The sequence below is a fragment of the Dendropsophus ebraccatus genome, chromosome 13 (genome assembly GCF_027789765.1).
Source record: "Dendropsophus ebraccatus isolate aDenEbr1 chromosome 13, aDenEbr1.pat, whole genome shotgun sequence".
Taxonomy (NCBI): Eukaryota; Metazoa; Chordata; class Amphibia; order Anura; family Hylidae; genus Dendropsophus; species Dendropsophus ebraccatus.
Genome location: NC_091466.1, coordinates 79,630,712 through 79,646,924, shown reverse-complemented (window position 1 = coordinate 79,646,924; position 16,213 = coordinate 79,630,712). Strand labels below are relative to the sequence as shown.

Below are 16,213 nucleotides of genomic sequence, written 5' to 3'. Positions count from 1 at the left end.
ATGTGACCCACCTGTGTATTAGCCTTCTATGTGACCCACCTGTGTATTAGCCTTCTATGTGACCCACCTGTGTATTACCCTTCTATGTGACCCACCTGTGTATTAGCCTTCTATGTGACCCACCTGTGTATTACCCTTCTATGTGACCCACCTGTGTATTACCCTTCTATGTGACCCACCTGTGTATTACCCTTCTATGTGACCCACCTGTGTATTACCCTTCTATGTGACCCACCTGTGTATTAGCCTTCTATGTGACCCACCTGTGTATTAGCCTTCTATGTGACCTACCTGTGTATTACCCGTCTGTGTGACCCACCTGTGTTGGAGGGCTCTGCTGTCTCGCTGTGTGTCCCCGGATTATCTCCAAGTTTGGTTGATGGATTCTCTTCTTCTTCTCCCTCATTGCCGATAGTAAATTCAGCTCGGGAGAACAGCAGACTCTCCTCTAGACTGTCTGTTGGCTCCTAAGTAAGATAAATGCCCCTGTCAGATCTTCTATGAACATTTACAAACAATTTTTATACAGTTTTTCTAGGAGACTTGTTTTCTAAGATGTGGCTCATAAATCTGACCTAAGCCGCCTGCCTGGGATGATCTACTGTACATGGCTGCTTCCTATATGATGAGTGATCTATGTACTTCCAGCTCTGCTTCTGTTTCTCCTCTCTGACACATCCATCAATTCCCCCTGATCATATTGAGCAATTTATCATAAAAGTTGCTGAAACAGAGACACAGGATCTTGTGTGTCAGCCCATCAATCACATCGGCGTCCAGGACAGGGGCTGCATTACCAATCCTGCTGAGCTGTGGTGTGAGACAGAATATCCCCAGCACACAATGAGCCCCACAGTTGTAGAGAACAATAGGAGAGACGTGCAGAGAAGGTAGTGTGGCACTAGTAGTGTACACTTCCAAGGAGCTTGCATGGCGCAAAGGAGGTCTCAAATTGGCATGTATATTAAAAATGATTTATTAGCATATAGGCAACGCATTTCTAGGCTACAAAGCCTCTTTCTCAAGCCAGAAATAATATGCATATTACTAGTGCCACACTACCTTCTCTGCACGGCTCTCCTATTGCTCTGAAACCATCGACTTGAAGCACCTTGTCTTGGTCTCCTGGAGCGGCATCACTCTTATTACCCATGCCACTGTAGGTGTTGTGCTCTGAGCACAAGCCGCACCATTTGTTTCCTTTATTTTGCGATACAGATTCACCTAAGGAGCGCCGATCTTATGTGTTTTCATCTCTGCTCCTACAATTGTAGAGAACAAAGGATTACAGGAACCCGGCGAGAGTTACATAACCTGTCTCCATGGACTATCACATCTACCAAAATGTGTCTTCGCTAGGTTTTACGCTATGTTCACAATATTCACAAACAATGGCCGTTGTTGCAGTGAATAAAATTGCACTGATTTCAATGCATAAGGGCCAGAAATAACTGACACGTCAATTACTTCCACAGCCATATTGAACAACGGCCATTGTTTGCATTGACTTCAATGGAACACTTTTTTCTGATAACAAGAATGTTTTAATTGAGTCTGAAATCAATCAATAAATCTCTCTATCTCTCTCTCTCCATCTCCTATCTATTATCTATCTATCTCCTATCTATTATCTATCTCTCTCCTATCTATCTATCTATTATCTATCTATCTCCTATCTATTATCTATCTATCTATCTATCATATCTATCTCCTATCTATCTATCTCCTATCTATCTATCTCCTATCTATTATCTACCTATCTCCTATCTATCTATCTCCTATCTATTATCTATCTATCTCCTATCTATTATCTATCTATCTATCTATCTATCTATCTATCTATCTATCTATCATATCTATCTCCTATCTATCTCCTATCTATCTATCTCCTATCTATCTCCTATCTATCTATCTATCTCATATCTATCTATCTATCTATCTATCTATCTATCTATCTCCTATCTATCTCCTATCTATCTCCTATCTATCTCCTATCTATCTCCTATCTATCTATCTATCTATCTATCTATCTCCTATCTATCTATCTATCTATCTATCTATCTATCTATCTCCTATCTATCTATCTCCTATCTATCTATCTCCTATCTATCTATCTATCTATCTCCTATCTATCTATCTATCTATCTATCTATCTATCTATCTATCTATCTATCTCCTATCTATCTATCTATCTATCTATCTCCTATCTATCTATCTATCTCCTATCTATCTATCTCCTATCTATCTATCTATCTATCTATCTCCTATCTATCTATCTATCTCCTATCTATCTATCTATCTCCTATCTATCTATCTATCTCCTATCTATCTATCTCCTATCTATCTATCTATCTATCTATCTATCTCCTATCTATCTATCTATCTCCTATCTATCTATCTATCTCCTATCTATCTATCTATCTATCTATCTATCTATCCACCGTATCTACCTACCTATCTATCATCTATCTATCTATCCACCGTATCTATCTATCTATCTATCCACCGTATCTACCTACCTATCTATCATCTATCTATCTATCTATCCACCGTATCTATCTATCTATCTATCTATCTATCTATCTATCCACCGTATCTATCTATCTATCTATCTATCTATCTATCTATCTATCTATCTCCTATCTATTATCTATCTATCTCCTATCTATTATCTATCTATCTATTATCTATCTATCTCCTATCTATCTATCTCCTATCTATCTATCTCCTATCTATCTATCTATCTATCTCCTATCTATCTCCTATCTATCTATCTATCTCCTATCTATCTATCTATCTATCTCCTATCTATCTATTATCTATCTATCTCCTATCTATCTCCTATCTATTATCTATCTCCTATCTGTCTCCTATCTATCTATCTATCTATCTCCTATCTATCTATCTATCTATCTATCTATCTCCTATCTATCTATCTATCTATCTATCTATCTATCTCCTATCTATCTCCTATCTATCTCCTATCTATCTATCTCCTATCTATCTATCTATCTATCCACCGTATCTATCTATCTATCTATCTATCCACTGTATCTATCTATCTATCTATCTATCTATCTATCTATCTATCTATCTCCTATCTATCTATCTATCCACCGTATCTATCTATCTATCTATCTATCTATCTATCTATCTATCTATCTATCTATCTATCTATCTATCTATCTATCTATCTATCTATCCACTGTATCTATCTATCTATCTATCTCCTATCTATCTATCTATCTATCTATCTATCTATCTATCTATCTATCTATCTATCCATCTATCTATTTCCTGTCCATCTATTTACTATCTATCTACCTGAGGCTTTGGCTACTCTCCTGTCTGTTCTCCAGGCTTTACACTGCCCCTAAGTTTGTTCAGACTGGGTTCAGCGCTAGGCTCTGAAGCACACGGCACATCCTCCAATCAGATGCAGGCTGTACTGAGCGATTAGGCCTCATGCACATGTCTGGTAAATTTATCTGGATTTCTTATCAGGAAATCTGGGTAAATCCAGACTCATAGGCTTCTATATGGCACGGACACTTTTCAGTATCTTTCCTGATTGGTGTCGGTTCTGGAAAATAGGACTGGAAATTATAGCATAATTCCTATTAAAGTCCATAGGAGCATCCAGATATTCGTACAGCCTCGGATGTGCCCCGGTAACTGTCCGGTCTTGTTGCTGGCTGCTAGCCAACACAAGCAACCATCATCACCCGGACAAGTACCACCAGGTGCTGCGTCTGGTCCTTTAACGGTTTCAGAAGCACATACAGTTAAACGCAGCGCTATGTTTGACAGAGCGAGAAGCCACTGGCTCCCACCCGGTCAATCCCTCTTGTGGCTGGAGGCAGCATTATGCTTCCAGCCACATGAGGCTGCTCTCTCCCAGACGTCATTCATGACTAGATTCATCATAGGTCTTGTTTCTCCAATTACGAGCTGGAAATGGCTCTGGTGGCTCCTTACCACCTAAGTATTACGCTTAAAAATGAGGACTCCTGAATATGGCCAAAAATTGCCTCCTTATCATAGATACAATAGCAGCTTGAAAGGCGATCAGGAAGTTATACTCCCTCCCTTTCTGTATCTCCAAATATTTACCTCTAGGTGACTCTCCTGACTTCCCTATGGTAAGATCTAATAAAATCCAAAATATTTGGCGTTCTAAAAGGTATCCAACTGGTAGGAGATCTCCTAGACAAATACATCAAATTTAGTCATCATTGGGATCTCCCTCCATCACAAGTTCTTTAATACTATCAAATCAGAAGCTACTGTAACTCTCTAGTGAAAGGCTTGGCCTCAGTGGAAAAGGACAACAATTTTGATGTGTTGGTGGGTCCTTCTACTCGCCATGATAAGCTATCCAACATTTATGCCTCTCTAAAAGAAATGGTTTGATTCAATACTTCTCATAACCTTTTTAGTCACTGGAATAGCCAGATATCTTCACTTTCTCTACGCTCACAGCTCCTAATGGGTCTGAAGATCATACGTGCTGTCATACATAGTGAGGACTGGAGGGGGATGCATCTACGTCTCTTGCACAAAGCCGCATATGCTTTTAATATCCCTTACGCTAATCCTCCTCCGAACTATCTCCGCTCATGCCCAAAGTGTGGTTTACATGATGCTGATTTATACCACTGCATATGGTCGAGTTCTCCTATTCAGACTATCGTAGATCAAGTCCATTTGGGAGCATAGTATCTTGTTAGAACCTTTACAGTGTTTGTTCCATTTTATTCCTCTTTCCTCCGACGATCCTTCTAAAAGGGTCTTGACTGTACCCGGTCCTCACTTATCTATACTCTCTCTTAAAAAATGTATATTGGGGCATTGGCTTGAGAAGGACCCACCAACGATAACCTAAGTTATGGAACAGATTAAGCTTCTTATAACGTATGATGTTCCCCGTGCATTATCAGGCATGGACAATGCCTTAAGTAAGTTTTTCTCAAGATGGAGACCCTTTATTTCTTCTACTTTATCTGCAATTAAACGGCATTTGTTAATGCTAAAATTCCGACATACACGCTGGTATTACACTCAGGAACTGGCAGGTTCTCTCGAAAATCTGATATTACCATAGATTACATGCTGACGACCTGGCTGGCTGGCAAACCCCCTCCCTTTTTGTTATTATTGTTATTGCTGTTATTATTTTATTATTATCTTCTGTTTTGATTTATTTATTTCCATGATTTATTTTCTGTTCCATCTGTATTTAATGGATGAGTATCCGTTAGTATAATAATCCTTATACAAACACTAAAGAAGGAATTGTATTATATTTATATGACCAATATTGAAGATGACATGATAAGACGCCATAATCATACCCAAAATAGACAACAATGTAATTAGGTATAGGTTTTTCCTCATTCATTTTGACCACTGACGATGCCATGTTGGACATTTCAGATATAACACTCATCTCTCCTGCTTTTTTATACTACATCTGGTTATAATGACACATCTCTGGCAATTTTTCAATTGCTAACCACATGTCTCCATATATACGATGAGTGACACCTCTATATATTGTAAAACAAATGAATTTCCCCCTTATTCTGTCATTGGACTTGGCAAAGTTACTCAGAGATTTCTATATACTTCATCTCACTCCATTTACTGGGTCACGTTCTACAATTACCGCTGCTTAGGCAGTTTAGTGTCACACAACACTATCACTGCCACACTTATTAGCTTATACTATTTATAATATAATCCATTTTATTTGTTTATCCCTTCGTTTCACACTTATTCTTAAAGGACACCTGTCACCCCCCGTGCCGGGGTGACAGGCTCCCGACCCCCTGTTAGATCCCCCTATAATCACGTGATCCGGGTCCCGCTTCCTGATGCGGTCGGGTCACGGAGTTATGAGCGCCCGAAGCCCGGCGCGCGCTGACAGCAGGGTCAGATGCCCATAGAGAATGAATGGGGAGTCCGATGCTCCGTCATTCTCTATGGGCATCGGACTCATCTCTCAGCGCGCGCGCCGGGCTTCGGGCGCTTTTATCTCCGAGACCCGACCGGCTCAGGAAGCGGGACCCGGCGGGATCACGTAAGTATAGGGGGATCTAACAGGGAGTCGGGAGCCTGTCACCCCAGCACGGGGGGTGACAGGTCCTCTTTAAAATGTCCTATTATACTTGTTTTTATAACAGTAATATTTCTATGCGAATTTAAACTTCAATATCATTTTATCCAATGTCATTTACTGTTTTTAATAATTTATCTGGATGCTTTGCATTGTTACTGCTCTTTTTATTCATACTTTATTGTATACTATTCTGAAAAAATTACAATAAAATATTGTGAAAAAACCTTTCAGTATGGCCTAGTAGCCTGCCCTAACCATTGTGGTAAAATCATCACAGATATACAGCTATCGGGCCCTCACCACCAGTCGGATCTCCTCCTTAGGAGCCAAGCGCTCGAGCAGCTCACAGGCCATCTGGTAGCAGAGGATGCTGGACTGGCACAGACTACACTCCACAGCCTTTTCATCCTTCTGGCAGGTGTGAGATCCTCCCCACGGGGCCTGGAACACGTTATTTATGATGGAAATGATGTCTTTGGACAAACTGTTCTCTAGCCCCAGAGTGATCCCGTCATCCTGTAGCTCCATCTGCAAGAGAGAAAATAGCCAGAACCTTCCACATTAATGGTCCCAAGAAATATTGCAGCCATGCTTGGTGTAGATGGGAACTAATCCCTCTCCCTGACAGCTTCTCTACTTAAGTGTTTGCAGATGACATTTCCAAGGGCAAGATTAACTTTAAGACCCTCAAAATGTGAAATATTCCTAATATATAGGCAATACTCATCTCCTTGTGGTTCTGTATAGTTTCACTACAGAAGATTGATAAGTATCCAAATTAAAGGGGTTATCCAGTGTTTAAGAAGTCTTTATATATTGCTGGCCTGTTGGTAAACATACCTCTCCGTGCTCCCTTGGTGTCCCGATGCGGACTCTCCAGTGTCCCTCTCTGACTGCAGCTCCGCTACAGTTACAGCCCACTCAGCCAATCATTAGCCGAGATGGGACAGCGATGCAGCCAGTGATTGGCTGAGTGAGCTGTCACTCCGTAGCGGAGCTGAAGTCAGCAGGGGACACCAGAGAGGCCTCATCAGGACATCAGGGGAGAGCATAGAGGTAAGCATAACATGCGAGTGCAGTGATATATACACATTTTAAATGCTGGATAACCCTTTTAAAGTAGAATCCAATCTCTCCCGACCACTCGCAGTATCTTCCTGGATTCTGCTCATGGGCTTTTGTCACATCCTGGTCTCATTCCAGCCCTGCACTTTTGGATTTAAACCCAGAACCTCCTTGTTGGACTTTCCTACTATCTCAGCTGAGGGTCCACCCAGGCAGTTGTAATGTGTCTGACCACCTTCCTGGTCCTGCCTCCTGGACAGCCTGACTGCTCTTCTGTATCACTTCTTTACCATTATCAGTGTTTTCTCTGCGGTCAGTGCCTACCCTGGCAACTATGACCTGACTGGATAAGTCCAACCCATAATGGGGTTATGGATGAAGGTCAGGAAGGACTCCGGGCCCTGGTTAGTAAATCATTAGGGGTCCTAGTCATACTACATCACCTGGTTTTAGCTGCACCATACCTGTTTTAATATGAGGTCGAACATGAGAATGAAACAGTTGAGATTCATCTCCTCATCATCACAGTCAAAGTCAATGGTTCTTCCAGTGGGATGTCCGTAGTTCTTAAAAGGACTGCGGAAGGGACTGCGCATGGGGCTTCGGAAGGGACTGTGAAAGGGGCTGGGGAAAGGGCTTAGCATACTGTGTAACACCCGACGGCCTGGATCTGAGGCGATGCTGCCCTGCAAGAGAGAAGTGATAGGCTAGTTGTATGGCTGGGCTCTGCCTAGGATCTCCCATTGGTGTAATATTGCCCTTTGTCTTACCCTGTGTCCTGGAACATTTCCTGAAAGTTCTGTGATCCGGACTTTCCTTTGATTGGCCAGTTCCTTCACGGAGTTCACCCCATCAGAAAACATGCTGATCAACAGCTGCAGGGGTACCACTATATCCAGCTCTGACAACACCTGTAAGATAAGGGAAGGGTGCGTAACAATCCAAGCTACAGAGAAAGATAGAAACATGGAGGCGATAAGCTTTCCTCTCAGTCTTGCTACACCCCTCTCTGAGATTAGGATAAACCTGTAATGATTTATGGGCGCAGTAAGATGCCCATGGCAGTCCCCACAACTAACTGCAGCAATCCCAACCACTAAGCCAATGGCAGTGCCTGCAGCTTCCAGTCTATAGTGGTCCCCACATCAGTCCCTAATCATATCCACGGGCCCCCCATAACCCAAGTTCAGTTCTTCTTTCTATACTTCTCCTTAGTAAACTTTAAAGTTTGTATAAACCCATAGTAATGTACAGACATGACGCCCATGGCAGTTCCCATAACTAGACACATGTAGTCTTGTCGCTAGAACTAACCACCATAGAAGTCCTAACAACTAAGTCCATGATGGACACCATAACTACATCATAACAACTAAGTCCATGATGGACACCATAACTACATCATTTCAACTAAGTCCATGATGGACACCATAACTACATCATTACAACTAAGTCCATGATGGACACCATAACTACATCATAACAACTAAGTCCATGATGGACACCATAACTACATCATTTCAACTAAGTCCATGATGGACACCATAACTACTTCATTACAACTAAGTCCATGATGGACACCATAACTACATCATTACAACTAAGTCCATGATGGACACCATAACTACATCATTACAACTAAGTCCATGATGGACACCATAACTACATCATTACAACTAAGTCCATGATGGATACCATAACTACATCATAACAACTAAGTCCATGATGGACACCATAACTACATCATTTCAACTAAGTCCATGATGGACACCATAACTACATCATTACAACTAAGTCCATGATGGACACCATAACTACATCATTACAACTAAGTCCATGATGGACACATAGCTACATCATTACAACTAAGTCCATGATGGACACCATAACTACATCATTACAACTAAGTCCATGATGGACACCATAACTACATCATTACAACTAAGTCCATGATGGACACATAACTACATCATTACAACTAAGTCCATGATGGACACATAACTACATCATTACAACTAAGTCCATGATGGACACCATAACTACATCATAACAACTAAGTCCATGATGGACACCATAACTACATCATTACAACTAAGTCCATGATGGACACCATAACTACATCATTACAACTAAGTCCATGATGGACACCATAACTACATCATTACAACTAAGTCCATGATGGATACCATAACTACACCTATGTAGTACTGACAGCTAAGGCCAAGGCACTTCCCCACAACTAAGCTCATAGGAATCCCAACCACCACATCCATTTAAACCAATGTCGACCCCCCCCCCCCCCCCCCACAACTAAGTCCATGGTAGTGCCAACCTAAACAATTCCAATAGTTTCCAAAATTCTTACATGAAGCCAAAGCAAAGCTTGTTCCTGGACAGAAGATGGATAGCCGGTGAACCGGCAGCTGATAAATCCAAACATCTCCTCCATAGAGAAAGGCAAAGGGCATAGCTCGATGTCAAACATTTTACTGCAAGAATAAGACATAGAGCAGAACATAGGTAAATATAAATATAACAGGGGACTGAGGGGGTAACAAGTGACGGCTGGGAGGTGCTGATCACTTCTATCCATCCCAATAACAGTCACATGACACCAAATCTGAGCTGAAAGGGTGAGCTAGCCCTAGTATATAAGGAAACCCCAGCAGAACCTACCTGAGGACCTCCCGAAACTCCTTGAGCTGATTGTCAGGCACTTCTGTCCTGATGGCCTCCAACCACTCCGGCATGATACATTCCCAGATTGGCTGGTTTATAACATTATATGGAATAAGGCACAGAATTCTATTGAGACCTTCCTTCAGCTGGGTGACCGTACTGCAGGACTTGTCCCAGTATCCCCCAACCTGCGGACACAGAGATTTAGACAAATTTACATACATCCTAATGGAATAGAAATCTGAGGTCATCTGTATGGGGGGCGCAGACTCTGGGTCCGCAGAATTTATGATTTTGCGCATGGAAAATGATAAGGAAAGATAATGATTTATTAAAGGGGTAGTCCACCAAAAAAAATTTTCTTTCAAATCAACTGGTGCCATGAAGTGCCAGAGATTTGTAATTCACTTCTATTAAAAAATCTTAAGTCTTCCAGTACTTATCAGCTGCTGTGTGTCCAGCAGGAAGTGGTGTTTTCTTTCCTGTCTGACAAAGTGCTCTCTGTTGCCTCCTTTGTCCATGTCAGGAACTGTCCAGAGCAGTAGCAAATCCCCATAGAAAACCTCTCCTGCTCTCCAGACTAGAAATAATACAACTTCCTGTTGGGCATACAGCAGCTGATAAGTACTGGAAGGCTTGAGATTTTTTAATAGAAGTAAATTACAAATCTCTGGCACTTCATGGCAGCAGTTGATTTGAAAGAAAAAAAAATTGGGTGAACTACCCCTTTAAGGCTTAAAGCGACTCTGTACCCACAATCTGACCCCCCCAAACCACTTGTACCTTCGGATAGCTGCTTTTAATCCAAGATCTGTCCTGGGCTCCACCGTTCGGCAGGTGATGCAGTTATTGTCCTAAAAAAATACTTTTAAATATGAAGCCCGTGCCAAACGGGAGTATCTGTGCACTAACTTTGCACCACCCCTCCGTCACTCCTCCCCCCTTTCAGCATTAGGAATGCCACTGAAACATTTTCTCCATGCTGAACATTGCACAGGTCCTTAACGATCCAGCCCATGTGCCGGGCTGCCACAGGTGGGGAACAGGAGGCAATCTGCCTGGAGCATTCCTAATGATGAGGAGGGACAGAGAGGTTGTGCAAAGTTAGGGCACAGATACTCCCGTTTAGCACGGGGCTTTAAGTTTAAAAGTATTTTTTTTGGACAATAACTGCATCACCTGCCAAACAGACCGCAGGACAGATCTTGGATTAAAAGCAGCTATCCGAAGGTACAAGTGGTTTGGGGGGGGACAGATTGTGGGTACAGAGTCGCTTTAAAAATGTTCCTGCAGCGCTGACAGTACGCAGATTAATGTAGAGGTGCACTGCCTCTACATAAATCCTAAGCACATGGAGGGAAACCTACGCCAGCTCAGATTTATGTAGAGGCAGTGCACCTCTACATAAATCTGCGTACTGTCGGGGCTGCGGGAACATCTTTAAGCCTGGTGCAAAAAATGGCGGACTTAATAAATGTCCCCCATAGTATACACTCTGGCCGGGATCGCTAGCGGTGCAGCGAGAAACTGACATGTCATTCATTGAATGGTGGCCACTCCGGCTCCACGCTCCATTGTGTGCAGTGGGGAATTCGGATGCGGGCGTGCACATCCTACGGGCGTTAGCCTACATCCGAATTCAGCGTCTGTAAAGATTATCCGGCCAGTACTGCAGTACCAGCCGGGATGATCTTTTTTGACACCGGCTGTTCCGTGACCCCGCCGGTGTCTTACCATGTGTGAGCATAGCCTTACCAAGCAGTGTGTGACCAGGCCACAGGCTTCCAGGCTCTCAGCAACCTCCACTCTTCTGAGCTGCCTCTTCTGTGCTGCAGCGATTACTCCTACTTACACCTGTCTGCAAGGTGCGGACTGGAGAGGGGAGGAAATGGCCGTTCCCACTACCAAACCTACCTGCCATTCCAGTAACATCCAGGCCCTGATAATACTAAATATCTGGTCAGTACTGGACCGCATGGCTGAAAGATTTCTCTCTTTAGTGTATGACCCTCGGACTCCTAGAGTCACCCTCCACCTCTCAGGAAACATTTTGGCAGTTCTGGAATGTTCCTATGGCAATCACCCAGACTGCTCCATCTTTATCCTCAATAATCGGTTATTTTCCATCAATCCTAATGATTGCAGTGCTTACCCGGGCAAATTCCATGGGTTTGGGCAACAGGCACATGACCATAACATCAAATCGGATGTCGCAAACCGTTTTCAGCCACTTGGTGACGAACTGGGGTTTGAGTTTCTCTACCAGACTGCCGACCTCATCGTCCATCATGTACGCTGTAGAGTGGAACCACTGAAAGACCATGCTGACCAGGCGGGCCAGGCTCTCAGTGGGTGTGTTCTCACTGGGAGTGCAGAGACTGACCTGGGAGGCGAGATTACAGTCATTCACTATGGGGATTAATAAGAAGCTATAGATACCAAACTTTAAGGGGGCAGCCGAGGAATCAGTCAGGCTGAATTTCCCTTGCCAATACTTTTGTTCTCCAGGGAGATAAGCCAGGACTAAAGATTTCTACTGCTTTCTGCTGAAAAAAAAAAAAAAAAATCTATGTGAGCTTTTCTCTCTGTCTCTCCATCCTCCCCCCTCACTTCTGATATGGCTGATGTAAAAAAAAAGTCCCTGGCAGACTGTATCTGCAACATTGTAGCTTCTCTGTAATGCTGGGAGGACAGCATTAATTATGCAAGGAGACGGCACTTCCAAAGAAATGTGTTTTTTTTTATTCAACACAGTAAGCGACATATCGGCTTATACCAAGCCTTTCTCAAGTGCTGTATATATAGACGGATGGGTGGTCCAGTCCGCTGAGGTGTGCACCTGCTTATCACTTTATAGTCTTCTGATTGTACTGCTCTACGTGAGGATTGTTAACAAGTCCCTGGCAGGCTGTATCTGCAACACTGTAGCATATTTGTAATGCTGGTAGGGTTATTCTGAGGTCAAGTTGCTGATGAACTCACTGTGATTTATCCTTCCAGCATTATAAAGAAGCTACAATGTTGCAGACACAGCCTGCCAGGGATGTGTTTACATCAGCTGTCTCAGAAAGGAGGAAGGGGGGAGGAGGAAAATGAGAGAAAAGCTCACACACAGATTTTTGTGCTTTCAGCAGAAAGCAGCAGCTGAGAACTGGGGAAAGGAGACTAAATAGATAATAACAGGTATGGAAGAAATTGTTACTCTCATCATGGGCAGCAACATATCAGAAGTTATGTTTGAGTGGAGTACCATTTCCTGCAGTACACTACAGAACACTGTAAATGCAGCTCTGGAGGTAAGTGAAGCATAAGCTGTGGTGGAGCAGGAGAATGCAGAGTCTCTCACCAAGAACCAGATCCCAAACTGACTCAGAAGCCGCTGATCGTGTTTATCATCATCCTTGTTATCGAAGTCTGTGTTGTCTAGCGAATGATGCGAAGACGCCAAACCCATCTGTCTCCTTCGGTTCATCTCATACTCCCGCTGCTCCGCGTGATATTCCGCTTCCTTCAGCAAACTGAAAAAAGTGAAAGATGGACACTGTAATGGGCGAGTTGCAGAACCACCACAGGAGGAACCAAGAATTGCACAGTGTCCATTGATACTGTCTCTAATGTCTGGACATGCCAGGTCCTCCAGAGACGCTCTTTACAGGGACGCTCTCCGCTCTGACAATGGCAGAGGTCCCTCTTGTGTTTGCTCAGTAAGCCCCGGTAAACCCTGAGGACATCAGCTTTGCCTGAGCAGATGTTTACTGGGTGCAGACTATGGCCCACATTTACTAACACTAAAACTTGGACTAGACAATCTCTGGGGCAGATTTATCAGTGTGGCGCAGGTTGTTTGATAAATCTGTTGCATTTAAAAATTGTCTACAACAGTAATACCTCGGTTCTCGAACAGCCCACCCCAGAGAAGTGTCCATGGAGCTGGGGCAGGCTGGAGGAGCTGCTCCCACATGGGGAAGAAGTGTCCATGGAGCTGGGACAGGCTGGAGGAGCTGCTCCCACAGTGGGGAGAAGTGTCCATGGAGCTGGGGCAGGCTGGAGGAGCTGCTCCCACAGTGGGAAGAAGTGTCCATGGAGCTGGGGCAGGCTGGAGGAGCTGCTCCCACATGGGGAAGAAGTGTCCATGGAGCTGGGGCAGGCTGGAGGAGCTGCTCCCACATGGGGAAGAAGTGTCCATGGAGCTGGGGCAGGCTGGAGGAGCTGCTCCCACAGTGGGGAGAAGTGTCCATGGAGCTGGGGCAGGCTGGAGGAGCTGCTCCCACAGTGGGGAGAAGTGTCCATGGAGCTGGGGCAGGCTGGAGGAGCTGCTCCCACAGTGGGGAGAAGTGTCCATGGAGCTGGGGCAGGCTGGAGGAGCTGCTCCCACAGTGGGGAGAAGTGTCCATGGAGCTGGGGCAGGCCGGAGGAGCTGCTCCCACAGTGGGGAGAAGTGTCCATGGAGCTGGGGCAGGCTGGAGGAGCTGCTCCCACAGTGGGGAGAAGTGTCCATGGAGCTGGGGCAGGCCGGAGGAGCTGCTCCCACAGTGGGGAGAAGTGTCCATGGAGCTGGGACAGGCTGGAGGAGCTGCTCCCACATGGGGAAGAAGTGTCCATGGAGCTGGGGCAGGCTGGAGGAGCTGCTCCCACAGTAGGGAGAAGTGTCCATGGAGCTGGGGCAGGATGGAGGAGCTGCTCCCACAGTGGGGAGAAGTGTCCATGGAGCTGGGGCAGGCTGGAGGAGCTGCTCCCACAGTGGGGAGAAGTGTCCATGGAGCTGGGGCAGGCTGGAGGAGCTGCTCCCACAGTGGGGAGAAGTGTCCATGGAGCTGGGGCAGGCTGGAGGAGCTGCTCCCACATGGGGAAGAAGTGTCCATGGAGCTGGGACAGGCTGGAGGAGCTGCTCCCACAGTGGGGAGAAGTGTCCATGGAGCTGGGGCAGGCTGGAGGAGCTGCTCCCACAGTGGGGAGAAGTGTCCATGGAGCTGGGGCAGGCTGGAGGAGCTGCTCCCACAGTGGGAAGAAGCAAGGGTGGCGCACCAAGATCAATCAGATGCCGCTCCTGCCTCTCTCTCTGTCCGCTGTGGGGAACACACTCTAAAGGAGCGGGGACCCTACTCAGTATGACAGGAATCCCTGCTCCTTTACAGTAGTGGTGCAAGATGCATTGCTACTTACTGCTAGTCTTTACACTCTGTGGGCCGGGTGCTCTGCAACTATGGAGGGTAACAACCAATTACAGACATTTACATTGTTCTCTATGGGAACACACAGCTCGGTTCTCAAACAGCCTTCCAGAACTGATTAAGATCGAGAACAGTGTATTACTGGACTTTACGTGAAGTCCGGATTCTGGTATTTTTTGGTAAAACATGGGGGCCCCTTTTTTGTAATAATAAATGAGGAGAAAAGCCCTGTGGGCCACTTTCTTAGCCAGAATTCTGACATCTTTGAGAACCGTCCCACCACGTCTCTCCATCTCAGAGTTGGGCAGTCTTGCTCACGTTTTTCCAGTTTTCTGCTTTTTGTCAGCACCACTTTCTCCTTACCTAATAACGGCCTCCACGGCGCACACCAGCTCCTCCGCCCCGCACTCCCGTGTATTGATAGGAGGCGGTGAGGTCTGGAACAGATGAGTCTCTGATGAGGAGGCTCCCCCGGCCTCGCTGTTATGGTGGTAGGAGTGGCAGCGCTTGCAGTATCGTACCGGCCTGTTACCATGGCGGCCGCAGCATCCCGCAGAGAAGCAGGTCACCACCGCCCTCCTCACGTGCGAGCTGCAGTTCTGGAATATCAGTAAGAAGTAGTATTTACTATGGTTACGTATTAAGTGGAATTTCACAGCAGTCATATAAATAACTTCTCATGGAGAGAGGCTCAGAGAGTCCATCCAGGGAGATTTACTCCCCACTGCAATACAGTAGAGGAAGCATGAGGATCATGGGAGATCTACTGGGAATCTGTGCACCGATCTATGGGGGAGGAGGAGAAGGAGGGGAGATTCACATGGGCACACCTTATTATTAGGACATCCATACAATGCAATACAGACGTAGAGAGAGGGTCACTGTAAGAAGAAAAGATACCCAAAAGTTTCTAGGGTCATCACTGTTATTCCTTTAAGGGGCACTCCGGCAAAACAATTTCTCTTTCAAATCAACTGGTGTCAGAAAGTTATATCGATTTGTAATTTACTTCTATATAAATATCTCCAGTCTTTCAGTACTTATCAGCTGCTGTACATCCTGCAGGAAGTGGTGTATTCTCTCCAGTCTGACACAGTGCTCTCTGCTGCCACCTCTGTCCATGTCAGGAACTGTCCAGAGCAGCAGCAAATCCCCATAGAAAACCTCTCCTGCTCTG

At 44.9% G+C, this 16,213-nt stretch overlaps 1 protein-coding gene across 1 annotated transcript in view; it reads right to left on the bottom strand.

Moving 5' to 3' along the window:
* UNC79 (unc-79 homolog, NALCN channel complex subunit) overlaps positions 1–16,213 on the bottom strand; it is a 137,658-nt gene that overhangs the window by 60,204 nt on the left and 61,241 nt on the right. Inside the window, exons 12-20 of the mRNA XM_069951065.1 lie at positions 15,400–15,635; positions 13,212–13,383; positions 12,018–12,248; positions 9,863–10,053; positions 9,552–9,675; positions 7,957–8,097; positions 7,651–7,872; positions 6,422–6,649; positions 320–467 (exon numbers count right to left, since the gene is read on the bottom strand). Of these exons, the coding sequence (XP_069807166.1) occupies positions 320–467; positions 6,422–6,649; positions 7,651–7,872; positions 7,957–8,097; positions 9,552–9,675; positions 9,863–10,053; positions 12,018–12,248; positions 13,212–13,383; positions 15,400–15,635 (1,693 nt within the window). The remainder of the gene's footprint in view (positions 1–319; positions 468–6,421; positions 6,650–7,650; positions 7,873–7,956; positions 8,098–9,551; positions 9,676–9,862; positions 10,054–12,017; positions 12,249–13,211; positions 13,384–15,399; positions 15,636–16,213) is intronic.